At 43.8% G+C, this 26,262-nt stretch overlaps 1 protein-coding gene across 1 annotated transcript in view; it reads right to left on the reverse strand.

Moving 5' to 3' along the window:
- pappa2 (pappalysin 2) overlaps positions 1–23,661 on the reverse strand; it is a 507,671-nt gene extending 484,010 nt beyond the window's left edge. The window contains exon 1 of the mRNA XM_072274753.1: positions 23,037–23,661. Coding sequence (XP_072130854.1) covers positions 23,037–23,661 — 625 coding nt within the window. The remainder of the gene's footprint in view (positions 1–23,036) is intronic.
- Positions 23,662–26,262: the final 2,601 nt, after the last annotated feature.

The raw sequence follows: 26,262 nt of genomic DNA on the forward strand, positions 1-26,262 counted from the left end.
CATGTGGGACCTTGTCAAAGGCCTTACTGAAGTCCATGTAGACAACATCCACTGCCTTCCCTTCATCCATTTTCCTGGTAACCTCCTCGAAAACTCCAATAGATTGATCAAGTATGACATAGGGACATGTGGAACAAAATTGGAAGGCACTTCTCCAAAAGTAAATCTTTCCTTAACAGATACAAAAGGTATGAAGGCAATTCTAGCTGTCTTTAACCTTGCCATATTTAGCTCACTATCACAGCCCTGTCATAAGGAGGTGGCTGGGAACGGACCCAAGTGCAAGACACAGACACTGAAGTACTACAGACAGGACTAGGATGCAGAGCGAGGGCCAGGACATGGACACGAAAACCGGGAACCTGGAACAGGACTGGACAAGAGAGCTAGGAGTACGGGCTTGGACTCCAAGCCAGAGACTGGACAAGGACCCAAAACCTGGGTCTTACCTCTGGCTCGGACCCCAGAACTAGGCAAGGACGTGACTTGGCCAGCTGGCAGGACGAGGCTGGAGACTAGAGACTTGAGGCGAGGCTGGAGGCCAGAGGCTTGAGGCTTGGGGTCTTGAAGCTTGGCTTGGGGCGAGGCTCGAGACTTGGGGTCTTGAAGCTCCTCCTGGGCAGGGCGCAGTACTCCTGGGCAGGGCGCAGATCTCCACCCGACAGAAATGAGGGACAGGAAGGGACAGAACCAACCGCAGGGTAATGGCAATCTGGCCTGGCTTACTCGACGGAGGCAAGGGGCAGGAAGGGACAGGACCCACCGCAGGGTAACGGCAATCTGGCCTGGTTTACCCGACGGAGGCAAGGGACAGGAAGGGAGCTAGGTTCAGGGTGGCTCCAAGACAAGACCTCAAGCGAGACGAGGCGAGAGTTACCAGCAAGACAAGACAAGGCTTCAGGCAATGCAAGGCGAGAAAACAGAAGGCAGGGGAAGGGGTACAAGGAGTAAGGACAAGAACAATCCAGCAGCCGTGTCCTGGTCTCTGAAGGTATTTATGCAGCCAGCCCCAACGAGAATCAGCTGCCTCAATTAGTGCTCAACAGGAACAGAAACAGGGTAGACAGGAAAACCTGGAGCAAGGGTCGATGGACCGGACCGTGAACCGGAACGCGGACTTCACAGACTGAACCATGACAGGCCCTCCTACCCATTCCAAAACCAAATGCCAGCAGCACCTTCACCTCTGAATCAGAGATCACGAGCGCAGATCCAACCTAGAGACCTGACCATGTGGTCCAGGCTGACATACCAGGTGATGCTCCACTGCCAGAAGGTGCTGTTAAACCAAAGGACCTCCTCTTAGCTCAAAGCAAAACAAGGACCTTATCCCTGCAAATATTCAAAGTAGTTGTATTGGAGGAAGTGCATCATGTGATTTATACTCAAAATAAACAAAGTGATCATTCAACTTGATTAATGGATAAATACTGGACACTATAGATTACTGCTCTATACTTTGAAATACTGGTGGGGACTCTACATCCACGTACAGCCAAACATAGAAAACCTACAGCACAATACAGGCTCTTCAGCCCACAAAGCTGTGCCGAACATGTCCCTATCTTAGAAATTTCCAGGGCTACCCACAGCCCTCTATTTTTCTAAGCTCCATGTACCTATCCAGGAGTTGCTTAAAAGACCCTATCGTATTTGCCTCCACCACTGTCTCCAGCAGCCCATTCCACGCACTCACCTCTTTCTGCATAAAAAATTTACCCCTGACATCTCCTCTCTACCGACTTCCAAGCACCTTAAAACTGTGCCCTCTCGTGTTAGCCATTTCAGGCCTGGGAAAAAGCCTCTGACTATCCACACGATCAATGCCTCTCATCATTTTATACACTTCTTATATTAACATCTAATCAAGGTCCTAGATTAACATCTAATCCATGTGACATTGGCAGCATCCCCTCAGTGTTAGACCAGTGCATCCAGCTACAGTTTGTGCCGAAGGTACTACAACCCACAATGATACTACACCCCACAATGATTCAGCTGAGACCCATGAATACCACCAACTGAGCCATAATGAAGAAATGGAACAGTTGGGGGGGGGTGCTAAGTAACCTCCCCCTCTCTCTACAAGAGGTGTGAATTAAGTGTGGCACAAGGGAAAATATTATGCAACATGTGCTTCAAATCTGGAACGAGCTGCCTTCAGATGTAATGGAAATACGCTCCATTGTGGCCTTCAATAAGAAATTAGATGAATATACAGTGGAGAAAAAATGTCAAATCTAAGGGGAGGGGTGCAGTTAAAGAGTTCTAGTAGAGCGCTGGGCTGAACATGATGGGCTGCCCTAATTTAATGCAGCTATTCCCCAGTGAAGGGCAAGATCATACTTTAACATTTATCGTGTGAAATGTCCACCTGATATTTCAAAAAATTTCAACTAGATGCAGAGACACCTAAAAATACATGAAGACTATTTTATATTATTCATCAATTTTTGTTTTCTTGACATTTAAAACTAGACTGCACCAGATTTAGTTTCCCACTGAGATTCCAACAGATCTCCATTTGAAGTCTATTTCATGTGGAGATGAGTAATAATGAATAATAAATTGGATACATCAACAGACACAGCCTTTTGAACCCCAGGAACACTCAGATTTCTAGAGAATTTGACTGACAGGATGATCCTTTCCTTTAAAAAGACAATTTCACTCCCAGATTTTTTGACACGGAGATGGAGCTGTAGATCAGAGTAAGTGGCTTTCATTCCCATTTGAAACCTGAGCATTTATCCAATGCTGTCAATTCAGTGCAAAAGGTCAGGGAGTGCCGCATTAACACAGGTACAAGGCAATTAGCCAAGGCTCAGGTGGACGCAAGAGAAGCAGTGGGACTCCTCAAAGCAGTGACGCTCATCCAGGAACAAAACCAATATGTATTCTTCTACTAATAGGATTACTACAGGTCAACAGGACCTTTTAGCTTGTGGAACTTTACAGTGCACAGATTGATTTCTGCATGTACCCACATAGCAATAGTCATCATGGTGTTGTCTAAATTTAACAATAAACATTGGTAGGAGCATCCATTGTGATTTCACATCTCAATAATACACAGCTATAAAAACTGCTGGTTTTCTCTTGTTTCTATCTTTTCGGTTACCCTTACTCCTTGTTTCACTTTGTCTTAATTTTGCAACCTTACCCCTCTCCTCAGGCTTTGCCAAGTATCTTGCTACCTTCAGAGCTGGGGCCTCCCCTGTTAAAAAGCTTCTTGGAACTTGGATTCCAGTCATCACAGGCATGGCTCTCACGAGTAATTTCACAGTCACAGGGCAGATTAATGAGCAGCCAATTTCTATGCCTCTACAGTGAGTGTCACTGAGCTACTTGACAACATTTCTAGAACCCACCTCCCTTCTCAACTATCCTGTAGCTAACTGGCATTTCCAGTACAGGAGTCCTAATATAGACTTGGTTAAAATAACTCATCAATTCATGAATGTACCCTCAGGTCTGAAGGGGTTAATAACAGACCAAAAATAATTTCGAAATCCGAATATTTGCTTAACATATTGTTTTCCAAAGCGGTTTTAACTATTTATTGTTTACCTGTCTTTCTTGCTTCCGTGTAAATTAGTTTGTCTTCTTTCTCACCAATCACCTCTTCCATTTCTTCTAACTATTACCTCCTTTGAACATTACAGGTTGGACCAAGAAGCCTATTAAGAACTTCTGACATACGAACCATCATTTTTGAATAGCAGCACACTCTCAAAGTTCAAAAAGTTCAAGGTACATTTATTATCAAAATATGTATACTATATACAACATTGAAATTCATCTCCTTACAGGCAGCCACAATACAAAGTAACCCAAGAGAACCCATGAAAAAAAGACCATCAAACACGCAATGTGCAGATAAAGAACAAATCTCTTTCACTCCCCCTCCAAGTAAAAAAACAAAACTAAATGACAAAAGCTTTCTTGAAAAATGTTTGACAGGACTGTTCTTTCAGCACTAGGATGAGAGATGAAACCTCCCTGATAATGTCACTCCCGAGACACTATTGATAATATATGCACCCCAAAAACACTAATGAATAGTTTTAAACTTTTCCCTACTCTGTACAACACTACAACTTCAATTTATATAACACATGTGATATAGTAGAGCTTCATAACACACCTCTCAGGAAGCAGTTCACAAAGTTTGACAGCAAGCTGTGTAATCTTAAAGCAGTGTGTCCAAAAACTAGATCTTTCTGCAAGTAGAAATCAATACAGAAAGTTCAACTGCAAGTGATGAAGGTTTAAGAATTAGAGTTGGAACATGAGATGAGAGAATTCAGACAGAAGTTACAACTCAAAATGAGAAAACAAATGGAAGATATGATTAATGCTTATATATTCTCATAAATGATTTATGGACATTAGGGATGGTGGTGGTTGTAGGTGTAATTGATATTGTGAGGAATGTCACCCAAAGAACCTGTTCCATAAGGAACACTCTCTTGGTTATATTCATTACATAGAAACATAGAAAATAGGTGCAGGAGTAGGCCATTCGGCCCTTCGAGCCTGTACCGCCATTTATTATGATCATGGCTGATCATCCAACTCAGAACACCGCCCCAGCCTTCCCTCCATACCCCCTGACCCCCGTAGCCACAAGGGCCATATCTAACTCCCTCTTAAATATAGCCAATGAACTGGCCTCAACTGTTTCCTGTGGCAGAGAATTCCACAGATTCACCACTCTCTGTGTGAAGAAGTTTTTCCTAATCTCGGTCCTAAAAGGCTTCCCCTCTATCCTCAAACTGTGGCCCCTCGTTCTGGACTTCCCCAACATCGGGAACAATCTTCCTGCATCTAGCCTGTCCAATCCCTTTAGGATCTTATACGTTTCAATCAGATCCCCCCTCAATCTTCTAAATTCCAACGAGTACAAGCCCAGTTCATCCAGTCTTTCTTCATATGAAAGTCCTGCCATCCCAGGAATCAATCTGGTGAACCTTCTTTGTACTCCCTCTATGGCAAGGATGTCTTTCCTCAGATTAGGGGACCAAAACTGCACACAATACTCCAGGTGTGGTCTCACCAAGGCCTTGTACAACTGCAGTAGTACCTCCCTGCTCCTGTACTCGAATCCTCTCGCTATAAATGCCAGTATACCATTCGTCTTTTTCACCGCCTGCTGTACCTGCATGCCCACTTTCAATGACTGGTGTATAATGACACCCAGGTCTCGTTGCACCTCCCCTTTTCCTAATCGGCCACCATTCAGATAATAATCTGTTTTCCTATTTTTGCCACCAAAGTGGATAACTTCACATTTATCCACATTAAATTGCATCTGCCATGAATTTGCCCACTCACCCAACCTATCCAAGTCACTCTGCATCCTCTTAGCATCCTCCTCACAGCTAACACTGCCACCCAGCTTCGTGTCATCTGCAAACTTGGAGATGCTGCATTTAATTCCCTCATCCAAGTCATTAATATATATTGTAAACAACTGGGGTCCCAGCACTGAGCCTTGCGGTACCCCACTAGTCACCGCCTGCCATTCTGAAAAGGTCCCGTTTATTCCCACTCTTTGCTTCCTGTCTGCTAACCAACTCTCCACCCACACCAATACCTTACCCCCAATACCGTGTGCTTTAAGTTTGCACACTAATCTCCTGTGTGGGACCTTGTCAAAAGCCTTTTGAAAATCCAAATATACCACATCCACTGGTTCTCCCCTATCCACTCTACTAGTTACATCCTCAAAAAATTCTATGAGATTCGTCAGACACGATTTTCCTTTCACAAATCCATGCTGACTTTGTCCGATCATTTCACCGCTTTCCAAATGTGCTGTTATCACATCCTTGATAACTGACTCCAGCAGTTTCCCCACCACCGACGTTAGGCTAACCGGTCTATAATTCCCCGGTTTCTCTCTCCCTCCTTTTTTAAAAAGTGGAGTTACATTAGCCACCCTCCAATCCTCAGGAACTAGTCCAGAATCTAACGAGTTTTGAAAAATTATCACTAATGCATCCACTATTTCTTGGGCTACTTCCTTAAGCACTCTAGGATGCAGACCATCTGGCCCTGGGGATTTATCTGCCTTCAATCCCTTCAATTTACCTAACACCACTTCCCTACTAACATGTATTTCGCTCAGTTCCTCCATCTCACTGGACCCTCTGTCCCCTACTATTTCTGGAAGATTATTTATGTCCTCCTTAGTGAAGACAGAACCAAAGTAATTATTCAATTGGTCTGCCATGTCCTTGCTACCATTGTACAGTTTGCCATATTCCCAATCTTTTTTGCTGGATTGCTCTAACATTGAGCCAGTATGCTTCAGTGGGCTCCTTCCATGCTCTAACCATTCTGTGATTCAAGTGAGATTACTAGTTCCTTCAGGACCTGGATAAAGTACTTACTTGGAGTACTGTACTCAGTTCTGGTCGCCTCACTATAGGAAGAATGCGGAAACCATAGAAAGGATGCAGAGGAGATTTACAAGGATGTTGCCTGGATTGGGGAGCATGTCCTATGAGAATAGTTTGAGTGAACTCAGCCTTTTCTCCTCGGAGCGACGTGATTTGATAGAGGTGTACAAGATAATGAGAGGCATTGATCGTGTGGATAGTCAGAGGCATTTTCCCAGAGCTGAAATGGCTAGCACCAGAGGGCAGTTTTAAGGTGCTTGGAAGTAGATACAGAGAGCGGTGAGTGCATGGAATGGGCCGCCAGCAATGGTGGCGGATGCGGATACTATAGGGTCTTTTAAGAGACTCCTGGATATGTACATGTAGCTTAAAAAAAATTAGAAAAATAGAGGGCTATCGGTAACCCTAGGTAATTTCTGAAGTAAGTACATGTTCGGCACAGGATTGTGGGCCAAAGTGCTTATATTGTGCTGTATGTTTGCTATGTTTCAAAAGATTCCCTACACATTCCTCAGGATATCATTATCCCTACAAATTCCACCTACCACTGATCACCCTCTTCCCACGACACCCTTGAATCAGGTAACAAGCATATATCAACATTCACGATACCTTAACTTTTCCATTTAGCTTCTTAGTGTGAGGTACTATGTCAGTTTGAGATCTCTACCTTTGCGTCCATTCCCAGTTTTTAAACACTTTATCATTAACAACTGAACATTGAGCATTGAATCCAAGCTCTGCAAATCCTTCCTTAACCCTCTCTGCCTTTCACTCTCTAAAACCTGCAACTGGATCGAGCTTTTGGTCATACAGTTTTAAAATTACACAGCATTACATCAAATTTTGTGACATTCTTTCTGAATAATATGCTGTAATGTTATCCTATGCTGAAGGTACTATATAAACGGAAGTTGTTATTTTGTCCAAAAAAATGGGGGATAAGGTAGAAGTTTAAAAATCTCTATCAATGGTGTCCTTTGGACACTGCCAACAGTATATCAGCTGTGTTCAGTAGTGAGAGGATCTTTATTTCTTCTTCTGATGCTGAATGAAAAGTCCTTTTGGACGTGATTCAAGGAAGAACTGTAATGAGCTCTTCTGGCTTGTCGGGGGAGCTGTAGAGCATTGGTCTCCGAGGGTTTTAGAGCACCTGAAATGGCTAATCGTTTTTCAGTGGGAGTTGTAAATCGTTTAGAGTTGCTGGAGTGTTTTCTCGAGCGACTCACTCTTTGTAATGCAGTCTCCTCGTGCTTTCTGTTTAAACAAGGCTCAGAGATTTTCTGCTACTTGTATTATTTAAGCAGATACCTGATTAATGCTAATTGCGGCTCCTAGTTTTAAGAATGTTATATTAGGTCTCACAGTGTCACTCAGCCAAAGCATCAATGTTCCTTTGGAATTCTAATGAATAAACTCTGATTGCTGTCTATACATTGTCTTTCCTCTGCTCTTGGGTTTCGACATTGTCAGCGCATATCGTGACAAGCATTTGTTATTCAGCCTTATTTTGACTTGGCCTTCAAGTCATTGTAATGTATACCAGGGAGGACAGTATGCTGATTTTCAAAAATGTCAGATTGAATTGAATCTGTGCTATAGAGTCAAATGAAATGGCAGCAGCTCATTGCATCCACAATGAGCATCAAATGCTCTTTCATATTGAGTTTAAGGTAAATTTAATATCAAAGTAAATTTAATATCGAAATACATTAACGGGAATATTTTTTTTGCAGACATTAACATTAATCCTATTTTATTCTCCCTACATCCCCCTTGGTAGCCTTCAAGATTGTACCATTCATCTACACACTGGAGGCCAAAAGAGGCTGCAGATACTGGAGTCTGGAGTGAAAAATAAACTGGTGGAGGAACTCAGTGGGTCAGGCAGCATCTATGGAGGCAGAGGAGTAGTCAGCACCTCTCTACCTCTACTGATGCTGCCCTGACCCACTTAGTTCCTCCACCACTTTATTTTTCATTACACACCAGGAGCAATTTATGGAATATATCAAGTCACAGGTCTTTCAGATGTGGAAAGAAACTGGAACATTCATAGGAAAGTCACAGGGAAAACACACAAGCTCCAAACAGCACCAGAGATCGAGGGAGAACTTGGTGTGGGGCAGCAGCTCTACCAGCTGTACCACTGTGCCAACCCCATCCCAGCTCCACTACTAAAACTAGCAGTGTGGTCACTGTGCAGGAATCAGATTGTGAAAACTGGTCTGAGATCAGCTATGGTACAACCATCTAAAAAGTTAGAGTTAAAATTACGCATGTATGTGTTTATTATATTGTCAAGTTAGAGATAACCAAAAAACATGTATATTCACAGAGATCTATAATGGCCATTTAGGTTCTTGCAGTTTGTTGATGGTCTTCCCCATCACTCAGACAACTTCTAAGTAATCTTGGGTGAGCCCAATTTTGAAGCAGAACATTAGTGAATAAGAACATTTATCCTTCTTAAAATTTCCAATTTTTATTCCATTCAGAAAACTGCACAAATGATGCCTTGGGTCAGCCCAATACCTCACTGGCAAATCCCATCCCATCATCAGAAATATCCATACCTTCCCGGTCATGCCATCTTCTTACAGCTATCATCAGGCAGGAGGTACAGAAACTTGAACAGAGTTCAAGAACAGCTACTTCACTTCAGCTGTCTGGGTCTTGACTCAACCCACGCATCCTTAATCACTACCTCAGTATAGTAACATGATGGCCACTTTGATCATATTGTAATACCATGGACTTTTTTTTCCATTCTAATTGTGTTCTCTATTGAACAATTTAATAGAATTTATTTTTAATTTATGCTCTTCTTGTGAATATTGTGTCTCTGATTCACTGTATGTGCCTGTGATACGACTACAAGTAAGTTTTACTTTGCACCTGTGTATTTGTGTAGATGATAATACACATGATTTTTGTCGAGCCTTAAGAAATTTCCTTCAGTCTCCCACACACGAGGAAATCTGCAGATGCTGGAATTTCAAGCAACACACATAAAAGTTGCTGGTGAACGCAGCAGGCCAGGCAGCGTCTATAGGAAGAGGTGCAGTTGACGTTTCGGGCCGAGACCCTTTGTCAGGACTAACTGAAGGAAGAGCTAGTAAGAGATTTGAAAGTGGGAGGGGGAGGGGGAGATCCAAAATGATAGGAGAAGACAGGAGGGGGATGGATGGAGCCAAGAGCTGGACAGGTGATTGGCAAAAGGGATATGAGAGGATCATGGGACAGGAGGCCCAGGGAGAAAGAAAAGGGGGAGGGGGAAAAAGCCCAGAAGATGGGCAAGGGGTATAGTGAGAGGGTCAGAGGGAGAAAAAGGAGAGAGAGACAAAGAATGTATGTATATAAATAAATCACGCATGGGGTACGAGGGGGAGGTGGGGCATTAGCGGAAGTTTGAGAAGTCAATGTTCATGCCATCAAGTTTGAGGAACAACACCTTATATTCTGTCTGGGTAGCCTCCAACCTGATGGCTTGAACATTGACTTCTCTAACTTCCGCTAATGCCCCACCTCCCCCTCGTACCCCATCCGTTATTTATTTATATACACACATTTTTTTCTCTCTCTCTCCTTTTTCTCCCTCTATCCCTCTCACTATACCTCTTGCCCATCCTCTGGGTTTTTACCCCCTCCCCCTTTTCTTTCTCCCTGGCCTCCTGTCCCATGATCCTCTCATAACCCTTTTGCCAATCAACTGTCCAGCTCTTGGCTCCATCCCTTCCCCTCCTGTCTTCTCCTACTATTTTGGATCTCCCCCTCCCCCTCCCACTTTCAAATCTCTTACTAGCTCTTCTTTCAGTTAGTCCTGACGAAGGGTCGCGGCTCGAAATGTCGACTGTACCTCTTCCTAGAGATGCTGCCTGGCCTGCTGCGTTCACCAGCAACTTTTATGTGTGTTCCTTCAGTCTCCCAATATCCTCACCAACTCTGAAGCCAACACTGACTCTAGGGGACAAGATATACTCAGAACATGTGTCATAGAGAGGTCCAGCACAGAAATAGTCTACTTAGCCCAACCACCAGCTCCCTATTTGCATCAATCCTGCTTCATTCCCGCTGACTTCTCCCCACATTCTCATCAACTACAGTGGATCGTCATGGTAGCGTAGTGGTTAGCACAACGCTTTATAGTACCAGAGAACCAGGTTCAATCCCCGCCAGTGTCTGTAAGGAGTTTGCGTGGTTTCTCCGGATGCTCCAGTTTCCTCCCACAGTCCAAAGACGTACTGGCTGGTAGGTTAATTGGTCATTTTAAATCATCCCGTGATTACGCTAGGATTAAATTGAAGGATTTCTGGGCAGTGTGGCTCAAAGGGCCGGAAGGGCCTATTCCATGCTGTATCTCAATAAATAAATAAACTTTCTGCAGATTCGACCACTCACCTGCACACCAGGGGCGATTTACAGTGGCCGACATACCTACTCAACCCACACATCTTTGTGATGTGCGAGGAAACCAGAGCATGTGGGAAACCCCACATGGTCACAGGGGGAATGTATAAACTTCACACAGCAGCATCCAAGGTCAGGGTTGAACCTGGATCTCTGAGGCAGCATCTCTACTAGCAGGGTCACCGTGCTGCCATGTCAATGCCCATTTCCCCTTGAAAACCTGACCAGAAAAGAATTATATTCTCAGAAGTGTTGGTTAGGATAACTGAGTGATGAACAATGGTAAAAAGCAGGATGTCTTTCCTTTCCATATCCCTAACTTGCCAGAGAATGAGTGTTAAAAGAACTTGACATTTCAAAACAGGGAGACATTACTACAATTCACCACACCTTTCCGAACTTTTCCACAGAGGAAACAATTGCATTGCAAACTGTAAGCATCTGGATGAAATAGACACATTTTATGCAACTCAAAACTATATTTTCATTTTGGATAAGTTTATGCAAAGTACATAGGCATTGGTGTGTGGTTGAATGGCAAATAAAAAAGGATCATCGGAGAGGAAGGAAAGCAAGGGAGTGGAGGAAATGCATGAAGCCTGTTTGTGATTCCGTGCTCCTTAAGTTTAGTCCTTATGGTAATTGGGATTAACAGGAACACTGAAAGTACTTGAAGTTCCTGAGATAGGTCTGGTGTCTCAGGTGTAAGTATTGAATGAATATCTAGCCCAGCTGTCACACTGCAGCTACTGAATTGATGCTGAGTTGCATTGCTAGCTCTACAGTAGTGACTGGACTGGGGAAAGAAATCTCCTACTGAGTTACACTTGCAAGCATTCAGAAGGCTGCTGATAACCATCACAAATGGGAAAGCCTGGTGGGAAAGAGTTGACGAAAAATCTGTTTCCAAGTGGAACAAACTAGAACACAAAAGCTGAAAATCTGAAATAAAAACAGAAAATGCCGGGGAAGCTCAGCAGGCCAGGCAGCATCTATGGAGAGAAAATAAGTTAATGATTTAGGTCAACAACCTGTCATCAGGGAAGCATTCATGCTCAAGTGTGTGCTTGCTGAAAATGAGCATGATGCAAGGGTGGGGGAAATATTTGTCACATTTTGGTAATTGTGAGGATATTGTTGACAGAAATAGCAAATATAATCTGGGAGAATACATTTTTAATGGATGCAGACTTGGGTTATGCACAGAAAAAGACATAATTCCACACTGCCATTCTGATGCTCAGGGAGTCTCAAGATGCTTTCCAGACAAGGAAACACTTTTGTTACTTAGAGACACTATTGGATGGATATGATGGTGAAAGTATGTTTGTTGACAGTAAACGATGAAGAGAGATATAGTCCAAACAGGATAATTCTTCATCAAGATGATGAGACTCTGCAGGGCGGGGGGTGGTGGTGTGGGAGTACACTTGACATGACTGTTAGAGATGGGACAGTTGTGGGTGTATGATATAGATGATGGTGATGAATCACCTCCAGTGTTTAAATGGAAGAGGTGATAATGTCACAGGTTTGGATTTAAGTATTGCCTTGATTTGGTTGCAACATTTTGGATTTCAATGGCGAACACAGATGATCAATGTTGTAATTGTCTAGGTTCACTTATAGCGCTGAGAGTCACAGTTCTGTTTTCAATGTACTTATTCATTCACAAGACCCCACTGGCAATGACAGAGTTTGATGTCATTTACTACTTTCCTCTGAACGGAGGATGTGAATAAGGATCAACCACACTGGAGGCTCTGGAGTCATACAGAGGGCAAACTGGGCAGAGGTGGGAAATAACTTTCCTAAAAGATATTAATGAATCAGATGGATGAAAAAGGATCTACTGCTTTCCCAGCGTACGTGATGAATAAACATTCTTGGGCTTCTAGTCAATGTTCATGATAATCGATGTTTCAATGACAAACTCTGCCACCTTCATCAGGATATAAAATGAGAAAAAGAACTGAACTTTAACAAGGACAATGGTCTTGCTCTCAGTAAGAACTGGAATTCAAGGTGGGACAGTGGAAACCTGATTGGTTGAGAGCTAACCAATCAGAAGAGATGGACAAGCAACAAACACACACACACACACACACACACACACACACACACACACACACACACACACACACCCCACCCACAAAATGCTGGTGGAACTCAGCATGTTGTGTATGTTGCTTGGATTTCCAGCATCTGCCTGATTTTCTCTTGTTTGTATGAGAAGGGATGGATGATTGGAGTATATATACCACCAGACTAGACATGCCTAGGCATCATCCCTGATAAAAATGGCGGAGTTTGTCAGTTAAAATTGATACTTGTATCTGTCAGGAAGCCCGAGAAAAGTTTATTAACCAGATGGGTTTTTACAACACTCTGATAACTCTATGGTTAATATGACTGACATTAGCCTTGTTTTTAAATTCAAGATTTACTTAATTATTTGAATTACAAACTGTCAGTTGCCCCAATGGGATTTAAACTCGACTCCAAAACCTTTGGTATTAATTCATTAATATACTAATCAACAAAACAGTATATATTGTTCTTCAGCAGGGGATGTGGATAGGTAGTCTTTTGTTCGCATATGGTAACAGTGATAATGATATGACATATATTGATACTTGGGATGAAGATAAATTACGTTTGTTAAAAGTGTGATAGAAGTAATTAAACTATTGACTAGCAGAGATAATGAAGTTGTTAATGCTACTGTTAATGACCTAAAGCTCTATGGACTCACTTTCAAGTTCTCTACAACTCATGTTCTCAATATTTATTAGTTATATATTATTATTATTATGTTTTTTTGGATTTGCACAATTTGTTGTCTTTTGCACATTGGCTGTCTGTCCATTTTTGTGAGCAATTTTTCATTAGTTCTGTTGTGTTTTGAAGTTGCTGCAAATAACCATATAACCATACAACCATATAACAATTGCAGCACGGAAACAGGCCATCTCGGCCCTTCTAGTCCGTGCTGAACGCTTACTCTCACCTAGTCCCACCGACCTGCACTCAGCCCACAACCTCTCCATTCCTTCCCTGTCCATATATCGATCTAATTTAACTTTAAACGACAACATCGAACCTGCCTCAACCACTTCTGCTAGAAGCTCGTTCCACACAGCTACCACTCTCTGAGTAAAGAAGAGTGGTACAATGTTACCCCTAAACTTTTGCCCTTTAACTCTCAACTTATGTCCTCTTGTTTGAATCTCCCCCACTCTCAATGGAAAAAGCCTATCCACGTCAACTCTATCAATCCCACTCATAATTTTAAACACCTCTATCAAGTCCCCCCTCAACCTTCTGTGCTCCAAAGAATAAAGACCTAACTTGTTCAACCTTTCTCTGTAACTTAGGTGCTGAAACCCAGGAGGGTTTCTCACTGCTGCCATCAGGAGGAAGATACAGGAACCCCAGGACTCATATCACTCATACAGGAGTACAGGAACAGTTATTACCCCTGAACCATCAGACTCTTGGCACTCAACTTCACTTGTTCACACAACCTATGGACTCACTTTCAAGGACTCTTCATCTACATTGAAGATGTAAATGCCCACAAGAAAATGAATCTTGGTGTAGTGTATGGTGACATTTAGGCACTTTGATAATAAAATTTACTTTGAACGTTGAACTTTGACTCAGGCACAACAAATCTTCACATATTTTGTCGAATTAATGGGAAATGTGACAGGGTGCACATTCTAGGACTGGAGGATACTGTATATGCAGGGGTTAGCAGAGATCAGCATGTATAGCTGGATGCAAATGTAATTTAAATGAAACCCGTACCACCTTTGTTTATCTAATATGTGTCTTCAACATGTTGGTATTTATTTTGTCACAGCAATATTAGTATCTCAGTTTATGCAACACAATTTTCACGAAAAATTTACAGACATTATTATATAACTGTTGAAAATGAAAGTGATATAAATGCACCTTTGATATACCTGATAATGATATTAGTTCCCTATTCATCTCTGGTAAAAGATATTATAATTATCATGCCATAACAATACAACTCATCCTGGTGATGTCCCACATGCTGGGTATTATAACTGGCCTCTTCACTCAGTGGAGCTGATGATGGGTGCCTAATTTTGATGTACTAGCTTTGCATAGATAATACAATTGGTGTTGATACCTGCTTGGGGGTATGGTATTTTTTTTATTGTCTGTAGATATCATCCAGTCACAATTGCCACATGTCATGTCCCTGGACCTGGTGCACGATGATGTTGTTGGTGGCTGATGTTGTGTGTATTTAGTAACTGTTGGATTGGGGTGTAGAATTGTTATTTTCTTATAGTTTAACATTTCTATGCTTGTTTGCATTTTTATATAATCACCTACAATATATACTCATAATTGTTCAGTGAATTTTCCAGTAATTATGGTACATTTGCCTCTGTATTTTTCTAGAAACTTTAGCTTCAGTAGCAGGATTCATGCTACTGGAGTCTGGTGATTTTATAGGTTAATTGTTATCAATGGAATTTCTGTTATCTCTAGTCTGGCATGAGAAGACCATGGCTACTTGTTTCCTCGGGTCTTTTCTTTGTTCTCTCATTGCTCCTTCTTCTTCTTCCATTTCTTTTTTGCTTTGTGACACTTAAAACAATCCTACGGAACAAGTTTCATGCCTCATTCTTGACTTCATCCTTGTCATTAGAATCCAACATATCCATTGCCAGGGATCGGTTTATTGTCGTTCATTCCTGACCGCGGTGAATACTTGATACAGCTGACATCCTGGGCACTGATGTGCACCTGTTACAGGTCTCCACAGTGTCAGCGTCCAAGTGAGAGCACCCTTGTTGGTGGATTACTCCAGTAGACAAGTATCAAGCAGGGGTATCAATACCCCTGGTATTCATGTGTTGTCACTGCAGAGATATCTCTGGTGCTGATACAGTAATGGTAGTGCTTTACAAGTTTGCAGATGATGCCACAGTAGTAGACCATAACTGAAATAACTGTGAGTAAGAGTACACGAAGGAAGCAGCCTAGTGACATGGTGTCTTGACAACAAACTTCCCATGAATGTCATCAAAAGGAAAGAGCTGGTCATTGACTTCAGGAAGGAGTGGGGATTGTGCATGCTTCTGTTTACATCAGCTGTGCTGAGGTTCAGAGGGGTGAATGCTTCAAGTTCCGAGAGGAAACATGACCAAATAGCCTGCCCTGGTCCAACCACATAGACACCATGCTCAAGAAAGTTCACCAGCAACTCTACTTCTTCAGGAGGCTAAAGAAATTTGGCATGTCCCCTTTGACCCTCTCCAATTTTATTGATGCTCCATAGAGAGCATCCAATCCAGGTGTATCACGGCTTGTTATGGCAACTGCTCTGCAGAGACACTGCAGAGAGTTGTGGTCGCAGCTCATCACACAGGAGAAGCCACCCCCACCCCATGAAAACATTGTCTACACTTACTGTTGCTTTGGTAAAGCAGCCGGCCAGTGTGTAATTTTAGTGCCACTGATATTCCTGGTGTAGTGAAATGTTTGTCAGTGACTGTGCCCATACAGGTTGTGTGTTGCTGTACACTTAGTACAGAATAAGCAAGTAAGTATCAGCGTCCTCTCCCAGGCCAACATCCAACAACTCAGAACATTGATCACATGTCCAATACCATATATCCAGAAGAAGATACAACTCAGAATTCAGTTGTGGCAAGCAACTATCTGAATGAGGAAAGAAATTATGCACATTCTCGAAGCCTCCTTAAATGACAATATTCCCAAAGCCCTAGGAATACCTGGTCCACAAACCTCTCAAATAGAGATGGCTCATTTGGACTGGCACTAAGAACCACAAGTCAATTCCAGAACACCTGGAATCCCAAATATTATACAATCCAAGGCTCTCCATTTTACTCACTGCATCTTCTATTAGGCATTTCTTGTCCCAACTGTGCCAGATACTCTCAATCCCACGATTATCCTTCTCAAGAACAAGTACAGCCAAGACATCCTCAGTCCTGGGAGATAGGTGATACTGCTGGTAATGGTGTAGGGTTGATATAATTGATTACTCCTGGTGTAGCTGTATAAATGGTAAAAGATATCCCTGGGGAAGGATAGTATTGTTTACAGATGTTGTCCTGCCATGGGTGTATATTTGGCATAAATGATCTCTTTTATCATTTGTGATAAATGACAGACTATCCATAGTACAAAGGCTACTGAAGGACTTAGACAGATTAGGAGAATGGGCAAAGAAGAGGCAGATGGAATACAGTGCCAGGTAATGTATGGTCATGCATTTTGGAGGAAGAAATAAAAGGGTAGACTATTTTCTAAATGGAGAGAAAATTCAAAAATCTGAGGTGCAAAGGAACTTGGGAGTCCTTGTGCAGGATTCTCCAAAGGCTAATTTGCAGGTTGAGTAGGTTTTCAGGTGAGAAAAGCAAATGTGATGATAGGATTCATTTCATGACACTAGAATATAGAAGTAAGGATATAATTTTGAGGCTTTATAAAACACTAGTGAGGCCTCACGGAGTATTGTGAGCAGTTTTTGGCTGCTTATCTAAGAAAGGTTGTTCCAACACTAGACAGAGTTCAAAGGAAGTGCACAAAAATGATTCTGGGATTGAATGGCTTGTCATATGAACGCTGTTTGATGACTCTGGAGTTTTATTCACTGGAATTCAGAAGAATGAGGAGTGACCTAATTGAAACCTATCAAATGTTGAAAGGCCTCAATAGAGTGGATGTGGAGAGGATGTTTCCTGTGGTGGGAGAGTCCAGGACCAGAGGACACAGCCTTAGAAAAAGGGCCATCCGTTTTAGAATGGAGGTAAGGAGGAATTTCTTTAGCCAGAAAGTGGTGAAACTGTGGAATTCATTACACAGTGATTGTGGATGCCACGTCTTTATGTATATTTAAGGCAGAGGTTGAGAGATTTTTGAATGGTCAGGACATGAAGGGATATGGGAAGAAGGCAGGAGATTGGAGCTGAGAGGGAAAATGAATCAGCCATGATGAAATCAAGTAGACTTGATGGGCCAAATGGCCTAATTCTGCTCCTATATTTTATGGTCTTTTGGTCTTATATCTCTAGTATTGGTGTAGAATTAACCTAGCTGATATCCCTGCAGTAGATGTTAAATTGGTTTTGGTGATGCCACTGGAATTAACGTAAATTTGGAGGAATGAAATACCTGCTGTAGCTGTAGACAGAATCACAGACTTATAGAAAATACAGCACAGAAAATTACAGGCCCTTCAGCCCATCTAGTCCTGCCAAACCATTTGAGCTACCTAGTCCCATTGAACTGCACCCAGACCATAGCCCTCTATACCCCTACCATCCATGTACCTACCTAAACTTCTCTTAAATTTTTAAATCAAGCTTGCATGCATCACTTGTGTTAAAAGCTCATTCCACACTCACAACCCTCATGTTGCCCTTAAACTTTTCACTTTTCACCCTTAACCTATGTTCTCTGGTTGTAGTCTCACCCAAAAGCTGCCTGCATTTACCCTATCTATACCCATCATAACTTTGTATACCTCAATCAAATCTCCTCTCAATCTCCAATGTTCCAAGGAATAAAGTCCTAACCTATTCAATCTTTCCTTATAACTCAGGTCTTTCAGACTCGGCAACATCCTTGTACGTTTTCTCTGAACTCTTCAAACCTTGTTTACATCTTTCCTGTAGGTAAATGACCAAAACTGCACACAATACTCCAAATCAGGCCTCACCAACACTTTATACAACTTCTTTATAACATCCCATCTCCTGTACTCAGTACTTTGATTTCCAAAGGCCAACGGGCAAAGTGTTTTCTTTGCAACCTTATGTACCCGTGATGCCATTTTCAATGAATTGTGGACCTGTATTCCCAGATCCCTTTGTTCTACCACAGTTCTCAGTGCCCTACTATTCACTGTGTAGGTAGGTCCTTCCGAAGTACAATACCTCATACTTGTCGGCACTAAATTTTATCAGCCATTTTTCAGTCCATTTTCCCAGCTGGTCCAGATCCCACTGCAAGTTCTAATAGTCTTCCTTGCTGTCCACCACACCCCCAATCTTGGTGTCATCTGCAAATTTACTCACCCAAATAACCACATTATCATCCAGATCATTGATAGAGATGACAGACAACAACAGACCCAGCAACAATCCCTGAAGCACATCCACTAGTCACAGGCCTACTCTACCACGACTCTCTGGCTTTTCCCACAAAGCCAAAGTTTAATCCAATTTATTACCTCATCTTGAATGCCAAGCGACAGAACCTTCCTGACCAGCCTCCCATGCGTGACCTTGTCAAATGTAGACAACGTCCACTGCCTTGCCTTCATCAACTTTCCTGGTAACTTCCTCAAAAAACTCTATAAGATTGGTTATACATGACCTACCATGCACAATGGCATGCTGACTATCCTTAATCAGTCCCCGCCTATCCAAATATGTATCTGGCCCCTTAGAATACCTTACAATAAATTTCCCACTATTGATGTCAGGCTACACTCACAATGCGCTGGAGGAACTCAGCAGGTCAGTCAGCATCAGTTGAAAAGATTAGTCCACGTTTCCGGCCGAAACCCTTCGTCGGGACTGAAGGAAGAACCTTGGGGAGGGTTTGAAGAATGCTGGTAGTTGAAAAGAACAGTAATTTTAAAGACAAAAGGGTGGGGGAGGAAGCAGGGAGGTGATTGGCATGAGAACAATGCAAAGTAGTAGAAGGAGGCGGAACTATGAGGGAGGTGATGTAAAATAGGAATAGAGGAAGGGAGGGGAAGGGAATTACCGGAAGTTGGAGAATTCTATGTTCATACCAAGGGGCTGGAGACTACCTAGACGGTATATGAGGTGTTGCTCCTCCAACCTGAGTTTAGCCTCATCATGGCAGTAAAGGAGGCCATGTATGGACATACTGAATGGGAATGGGAAGCAGAGTAGAAGTGGGTGGCTACTGGGAGATCCTGTCCGTTGTGGTGGACGGACTGGGGGTGCTCGATGAAGCAGTCCCCAATCTGCGTTGGGTTTCACCGATGTAGAGGAGGCCGCACCGGGAGCACCGGATGCAATAGATGACCCCAACAGCCTCACAAGTGAAGTGTTGCCTCACCTGGAAGGACTGTTTGTGGCCCTGAATGGTGGCAAGAGAGGAGGGGTAGGGACAGGTGTAGCACTTACGCTTACAGGGATAAGTGCCGGGTGGGAGATCTGCGGGGATGGAAGTGCGGATAAGTGAGTCCTCCAATCCTCTGCTACCTCACCTATTGGTAAGAGTCTAAATATCTCTGTTAAGGCCCTGGCAATTTCTGCACTTGCCTCCCACAGGGTCCGAGTGAACACCTTGTCAGTCCCTGAGGATTTATTCACCCTAATTTGACTCAATGCAGCAAACACGTCCTCCTCTGAAATCTGTATAGTCTATGACCTCACTGCTGATTTGCCTCACTTCTAGAAACTCTGTGTCCATCTCCCAAGTAAATACAGATGCAAAAAAAACCATTTAAGGTCTCCTCCAACTCTTTTGGCTCCACGCATAGATGTTATATACTCATATTGATATTAAGTTGGCACAGTTGATGTCCCTGCTGTGATAAAAATTGGCACAGGTAACATCCCTAATGTGAGTTCAACACTGGAGCAGATGGGCGATACCTTTTGTGTCAATGCATTGGTAATACAGGGAAATCCCTGGCGTTACGGGTATTATGGTAAATGTATTGTGGGAGTAAAGTTAGTACAGGCAGTGCCACTGTCGTGGTTGAATGGTCAGCAGTGATGATAGAGAAGGTGCTATCCTTGGTGTGGGTGCAACATTGCTACAGGTGATGTCTATGAAGGAAGTATAACAATGGTACAGGTAGCGTCACATGTGGGAATGACTAAATTAGTGCAGGTGATGTCTGTAGTATGAGTCAAGGACCGTGCATGACATCTGTATTATATAGGTCAAAGTTGGTGCACATGGTATTGCTTGGTTGAGTGTAAAGTTCTTACATCCAATGCTCCTAGTGCAGGCTTAAATTAATACAGGAGATATCCCTGGTATTCATGTAATGTTCATACAGGCAATACCCCTAGTGTGAGCATTTAGATGTAGAGGTGATGTCCCTGTGTGGTGTAAAGATGGAACAGGTTATGCTCTTGGTACGTGTGTGTTGGTTGTGCAAGTCACTTCATTTTTGTGGATGTGTGGTTGGTACAGGTGATGCCACTGGGTACTAGTGTGTCATGGTACAGGACAGCTATTGAGGGCATGATGTTGGTATAGGAGAAGTAGATGATGTAATTGATGTCTGTGTTGTGTGCATAAAGTTGCTGCAATCAATGCATTGATACACATCTAGAGTTGGTACCAGATGTGAGTGTGAAGTTGGGACAGATAAGGTTCCTGGTATTGATGTGATGTTGAAGGTGATATCACTCATGTGGGTGTTGATTTGGTACAAATGATATCCCTGGTAAAGGTGTAGTCTGTACAGACAGAGTCCTTGGTATGAGTGTGATATTGGCATAACTGTTGTGTGAATACAATGTTGGTACATTTGGAATTCATTGTGTTTTAGTACAGTGATGGTACAGAAGTCTGTGGTGTGAGTGTAACCTTGGTGCAGGTAGTGCTGCACTGGTACAACTGATATCCTTGGTGTAACATTGATACGGGTGACATTCTAGGTGTTAAAGTAATGTTGGTACAGGTGATGTCTATTGTTTGGGTATAACACTGGTGCAGAAGGTGTCCCGGATATGTGTGTGTGTGTGTGTGTGTGTGTGTGTGTGTGTGTGTGTATGTAAAGTGCTATCACAATGTTGTCTGTGGTGTAAGTGGAAAGCTGTTACATGAAAAGCCCCTCATGTATGTGCAAAGTTGCTTGGCTGAATGTAAAGATCTTACAGCTGATGACCCTGTTGTGGGTGTGAAATTGTTACAGGTGATGTCCCTGCTGTTGGGCACAGTGCCTGTACAGATGATGTCCCTGCTGTGGTTGCAGATTTGGTACAAGAGATGACCCAGGTGTGAGTGTGAGTTATTATGGGTGATGTCCCTGGTTTGTCTGTAGAGTCGGCACAGGTGATGTCCCTTGTATGTATGTGTGGCTGGAGTGCAAAATATATGCATATATTGCTGATATGTGGTGTAAATGTGTTGTTGGTACAGGCAGTATCATAGGTGTGTGCATGTGTGTGAGATGTTAGGACTGGTGATGTCCATGGTGTGAGTGAAAGGCTATTACACAGTCCTTCCTCATGTGGATCCGTAATTAGTGCAAATGATATTGCTTACTTCAGTATAAAGATCTTACAGGTAATATCCCTGTTGTAGGTTTAAAGCTGACACTAGTGAAGTCCGGTATTGGTGTAGAGTTGGTACAGTTGATAGCCCAGAGACACCTGTGAGCTGCTGCAGTCGTTGTTCCCGGTGTGAATTTATAGTTCACACAGATGAACCTGTTGTGGTTGTGAAGTCCTGGCATGGGTGTAGAGTCGAAACGAGTGATATTCCTGTCATGGCTGAGTTGTTACAGTTGATGTAAGTGTAAAGTTTAAACGGTGGTGTTCCTGATGTGGTTGTCACAGTGGTACAGTGCGAGTTGTTACACGTGATTTTCCTGCTGTGCATATAGAGTCGGTACAGGTGGTGTCCTTAGCATGAGCGTGAAGGTTTGGCAGCGCTGTTGTCCATGATGTGAGTAGTGCTGATGTCTGTGATGCAGTAGTGCCACAGGTGTGTGTATAATACTAGTACTGATCATGCCCCTGGTTTGTCTGAATAGTTGCTACCCACTTGTGGCTGTGAAGCGTATTGTTAGTGTCTGGTGTTAGTGTCTCTGTTGTTAGTATCCAGTGTACAATGACTTCTTGGGCGTGGGGTTGGATTTGGTATAGATAACGTTTCTGCTGTGGTTATGAGTTGAAACCAATAATTTTCCTGTTTTTAGTGTCTAGTTGATACAGATGTGGGTGTAGAGTTGTCACAGAGGATGTCCTTCTAGTGGATATAGAAGGTTTACAGGTGTTGCGCCAGGTGAGCATGTAGTGTATGTTTTCCTGAGGAAGTGTGAGTTGTTTCAGGTGATGGCCCGGAAATGCGTGCAGTGTTAGCACTTGCTATGCCCCTGGTGAAACTGTAGCGTTGGTGTTGTCGGTGGGCTGTCTGAAGGTATTGTACCTGTTGAGGTGTGGTGTGGGGTGTTCATTGGCGTCCCGCCCTTACCTGCCACGATAGCCGGGTTGTTCTGCCCTCCCTCGGGCTTCAGCCACATCTCGGCGGTGAAGCGTCCCCGGGGCATTATTGAGTCTCGCCGCAGCTTCAGGCGTCCCTTGTCGCCGGACAGATAGACAGCCGTGACAACGGAGGGGTCGCACTCCGCCGGTCCCGACGACCACCCTCGAGATGCTGGCAAGCCGCCTCCGGCGCTGTCTGCCGCCGCCGAGCCGCTGCCTCCGCTGGGGTAGCCGAAACCCCTGGCGGCCGCTGCTCCGCCGCACTCGCTGGGATATCCGCTGCTCTCCCCGCCCAGGTACAGGCTGCTCCCATCAGGATATGAGCTGCTCCTCGCCCGGCTCCAGCCTTCCGGGTGTCCATACTCCGCAGCCCACGGGTAGAGAGCGAGCTGGGCTGTGGAGGCAACTCGCCGGCCCCAGCCTCCCTTCTCTGCCGGCCAGCAGCGCTGCTCTCCGGGGCTGGGACTGGGACTGGGACTGGGACTGGGACTGGACTCGGCGCGGGCAGCCAGAGCCCTCTTGTAGCGGCGATGCGAGCTCGCCCGGACTGGCGAGCTGAATGTCAGCAACTCCAGTGAAGCGCACAGGGCAAATAGGAAGCCGAGGGTCAGCATGATGACTACCGCCCGCAAAGGTGTGAGGGTGCAGGACAATCCCTGGTCCTCTATAAACTAAGGTAACCTCTAGTTAAAAAAACAAACTTTCTGGGTTTTTTTCTTGCAGCTGATTTATTTTTCCTTACCCTTTTTAATCCACTGAATTTGAGACTACCTCTCCCCTGAAAGACAGAATCCCCGCAGTTGAATCACTACTGGGGTGCATCTATTGCTAGATTTGCGTTGGCATTGAGTGAGCGGACCTGCCTTTCACACTCACTCAGATCTTTGCTCTCCAAAGCGCAGGTTGGCCTTTTTTTATACTCTGCTCTCTTTGGATCGCGTTTCTCTCCTACATTCTGCTCCCTTTCGAGTATCCTGCTTTTATCTTCTTGGCACATCTACATCTATTCTTCATTGTTTCAATGGGTGGGTGGGTGCATGTGTGTGAGGAAGAGAGATGTCTGTCTCTATAAAACATCGCGGAGATGCAGAAATTAATGCAGGGTGCCATCAGCTATCCAATTCAGCCAGATAACCTGGCGCTGAAGAATAGAAGGAAAAGAATTTAAAGCGCTCCTCCTCTTGCCGGCGAGAGTTTCTTTGCGAGCGTTCCCGGGCGCCAGGTTATCTGCGCCAGCCTCACGAGTGGCTCCTGCGGAGAGCTGGTCCCCCTGACTCTCGGCTGCTCGTCCTACCCCGGTCGCGTACTGTTCGGAGCGGTCCGAAGTTCGCCACGGTTTCTCTGAAGCACAAGGAGACAAGCACGCACCGGGATATTGGCATAAATACAGCTACAAATCCGCAACATAAACATATGCACACACAAGTGAACGCAAAAACACACAGACGCACTCATCGGCACACAATGCTTAGGAACACACACACACACACACCTACCTCTGAGACAGAACACAACAAGTATGATTAAACACACAGGCACAAAGACACGCGCACACACACGTTGACGTCGGACATTTATTCGCGTATGTTTAGAAAGAATTACAATTCATACACACGGATATCCACATAAAGAGGCAACGGGGATCCTCAAGTCAAGATGAATGCAGTCAAATGTACACATCTGTATTTGTGCAAAGAAATCTGGATAGATTGGACACACACAGGTATAGGGAAGACACATAATTACAGTGACGTCTGGTTGGATAAAGATAAGTAGGCGAATGCTTGAATGCCTGCCGACCCTGCAATTCGTAGATATTAATTTTCGAGGTGAGTTTCTGGGGCGAGTTAAAAGTGAAATTGGTGAAAGGTCGCCGGGTCTGCCCTGCGCGTGTACATAGGCGGTCAAGACACCGCCATCCGCTGACCCGCGCTTTGAAAGCTCGTTTCCAAACCCCAACTTCCAGAATCAAGTGGACTTCGGCCGCTGATTTGAGACGAGCTTCCTAGGATAGATAAAATTCGGATGGGTTCTGATTTCATTTTGATTTCTTTTTGCTTTTGAAAAAAAGAATCGCATGCACCGTTTGAAACGAATCGTGTTTAACTAGGAACTGAAGTTACAGTAACACATCTTTCCTGATATAAACAAAGTGGACTGCCAATTAGTCGGCGAGCTGAGGCCCCTTTTGGGTACGTGTTGCCCGCAGTAGGAGGCTGTGTCGCGGCCCGGATTGAACCTGGAGACTGCCCTTTTTACTGGAGTTGCGGGCAGGCAATGCTGGGAATTAAAGCACTCTCTGCCACGGGCCCGTGATGTCACGGACACGCAGCGTGCCCTTCGAGCTTTGCTTCAAATCTCTGCTCCCCATAACTGAACTTCGAAAATAAATAAAGCAGCGGCCAGATTAAACACTGTCTCGCTGTTTCATACTTGTGTATTTTTGAAAAGTGAGAGCGATGCTGTTGAAGATTTTGTATTTGCAATGTAGACTGGGGCTCGGGGCAGAGGCTTTGGAGGGTGAGCTCATGTTAGGAACTGTGGTGATAATTCTATGCATTCGTCAAAGGAATTGGATCAAAGCGTAGGTTTATGTTGGTGGGATAGGAAAGGAGATTTTGCCCACTCAGGAACAATTAATGAATAATATCGGAAAACATTTCAAGGATTCACATTCATAAATATAAGAGAAAGTTCCTCACGAGTTGTTGGCTCAATCGCATACCTATCACTTTCAAATGTACTGTACACCACAGTCGCGGGATAGCTGATAGCACCACCCAGGTATTATAGGGAACAAGGTGCTATTTCCAAAAGCAATGCCACAAACAAGACGCCAGTTTTGCCTCCTGTCACTATCTAACATCACTGGATATTCTGTAAAGATGTAATCTCAGGTAAGATTCTCTGTAGATCTACTCAATAGCCTGATGGAAACATACAGACTGTCACCAGCCACTGAGGAAGAGTTCGGAACAACAGACTGGTATAAGGTCAAATGGAAGAGGTTCTTTACAGAATGTGAAGGTCTGGAAGAGTCATTGTTGAAACACTGCCAGTGTTTGCAGCACAGAAATAGGTGAGACCAAGTCTATCACTGCTGGATCAGATCGGCATTGAGTGGGCATCAGATCTGGAGTTCCCAGCAGCATCAACCTTATGGTAGTCTGCATGCTGATCAAATTAAAAGTCCAGCTTGCCCAATCCCCATTATA

The sequence above is a fragment of the Mobula birostris genome, chromosome 12 (assembly GCF_030028105.1).
Source record: "Mobula birostris isolate sMobBir1 chromosome 12, sMobBir1.hap1, whole genome shotgun sequence".
Taxonomy (NCBI): domain Eukaryota; kingdom Metazoa; phylum Chordata; class Chondrichthyes; order Myliobatiformes; family Myliobatidae; genus Mobula; species Mobula birostris.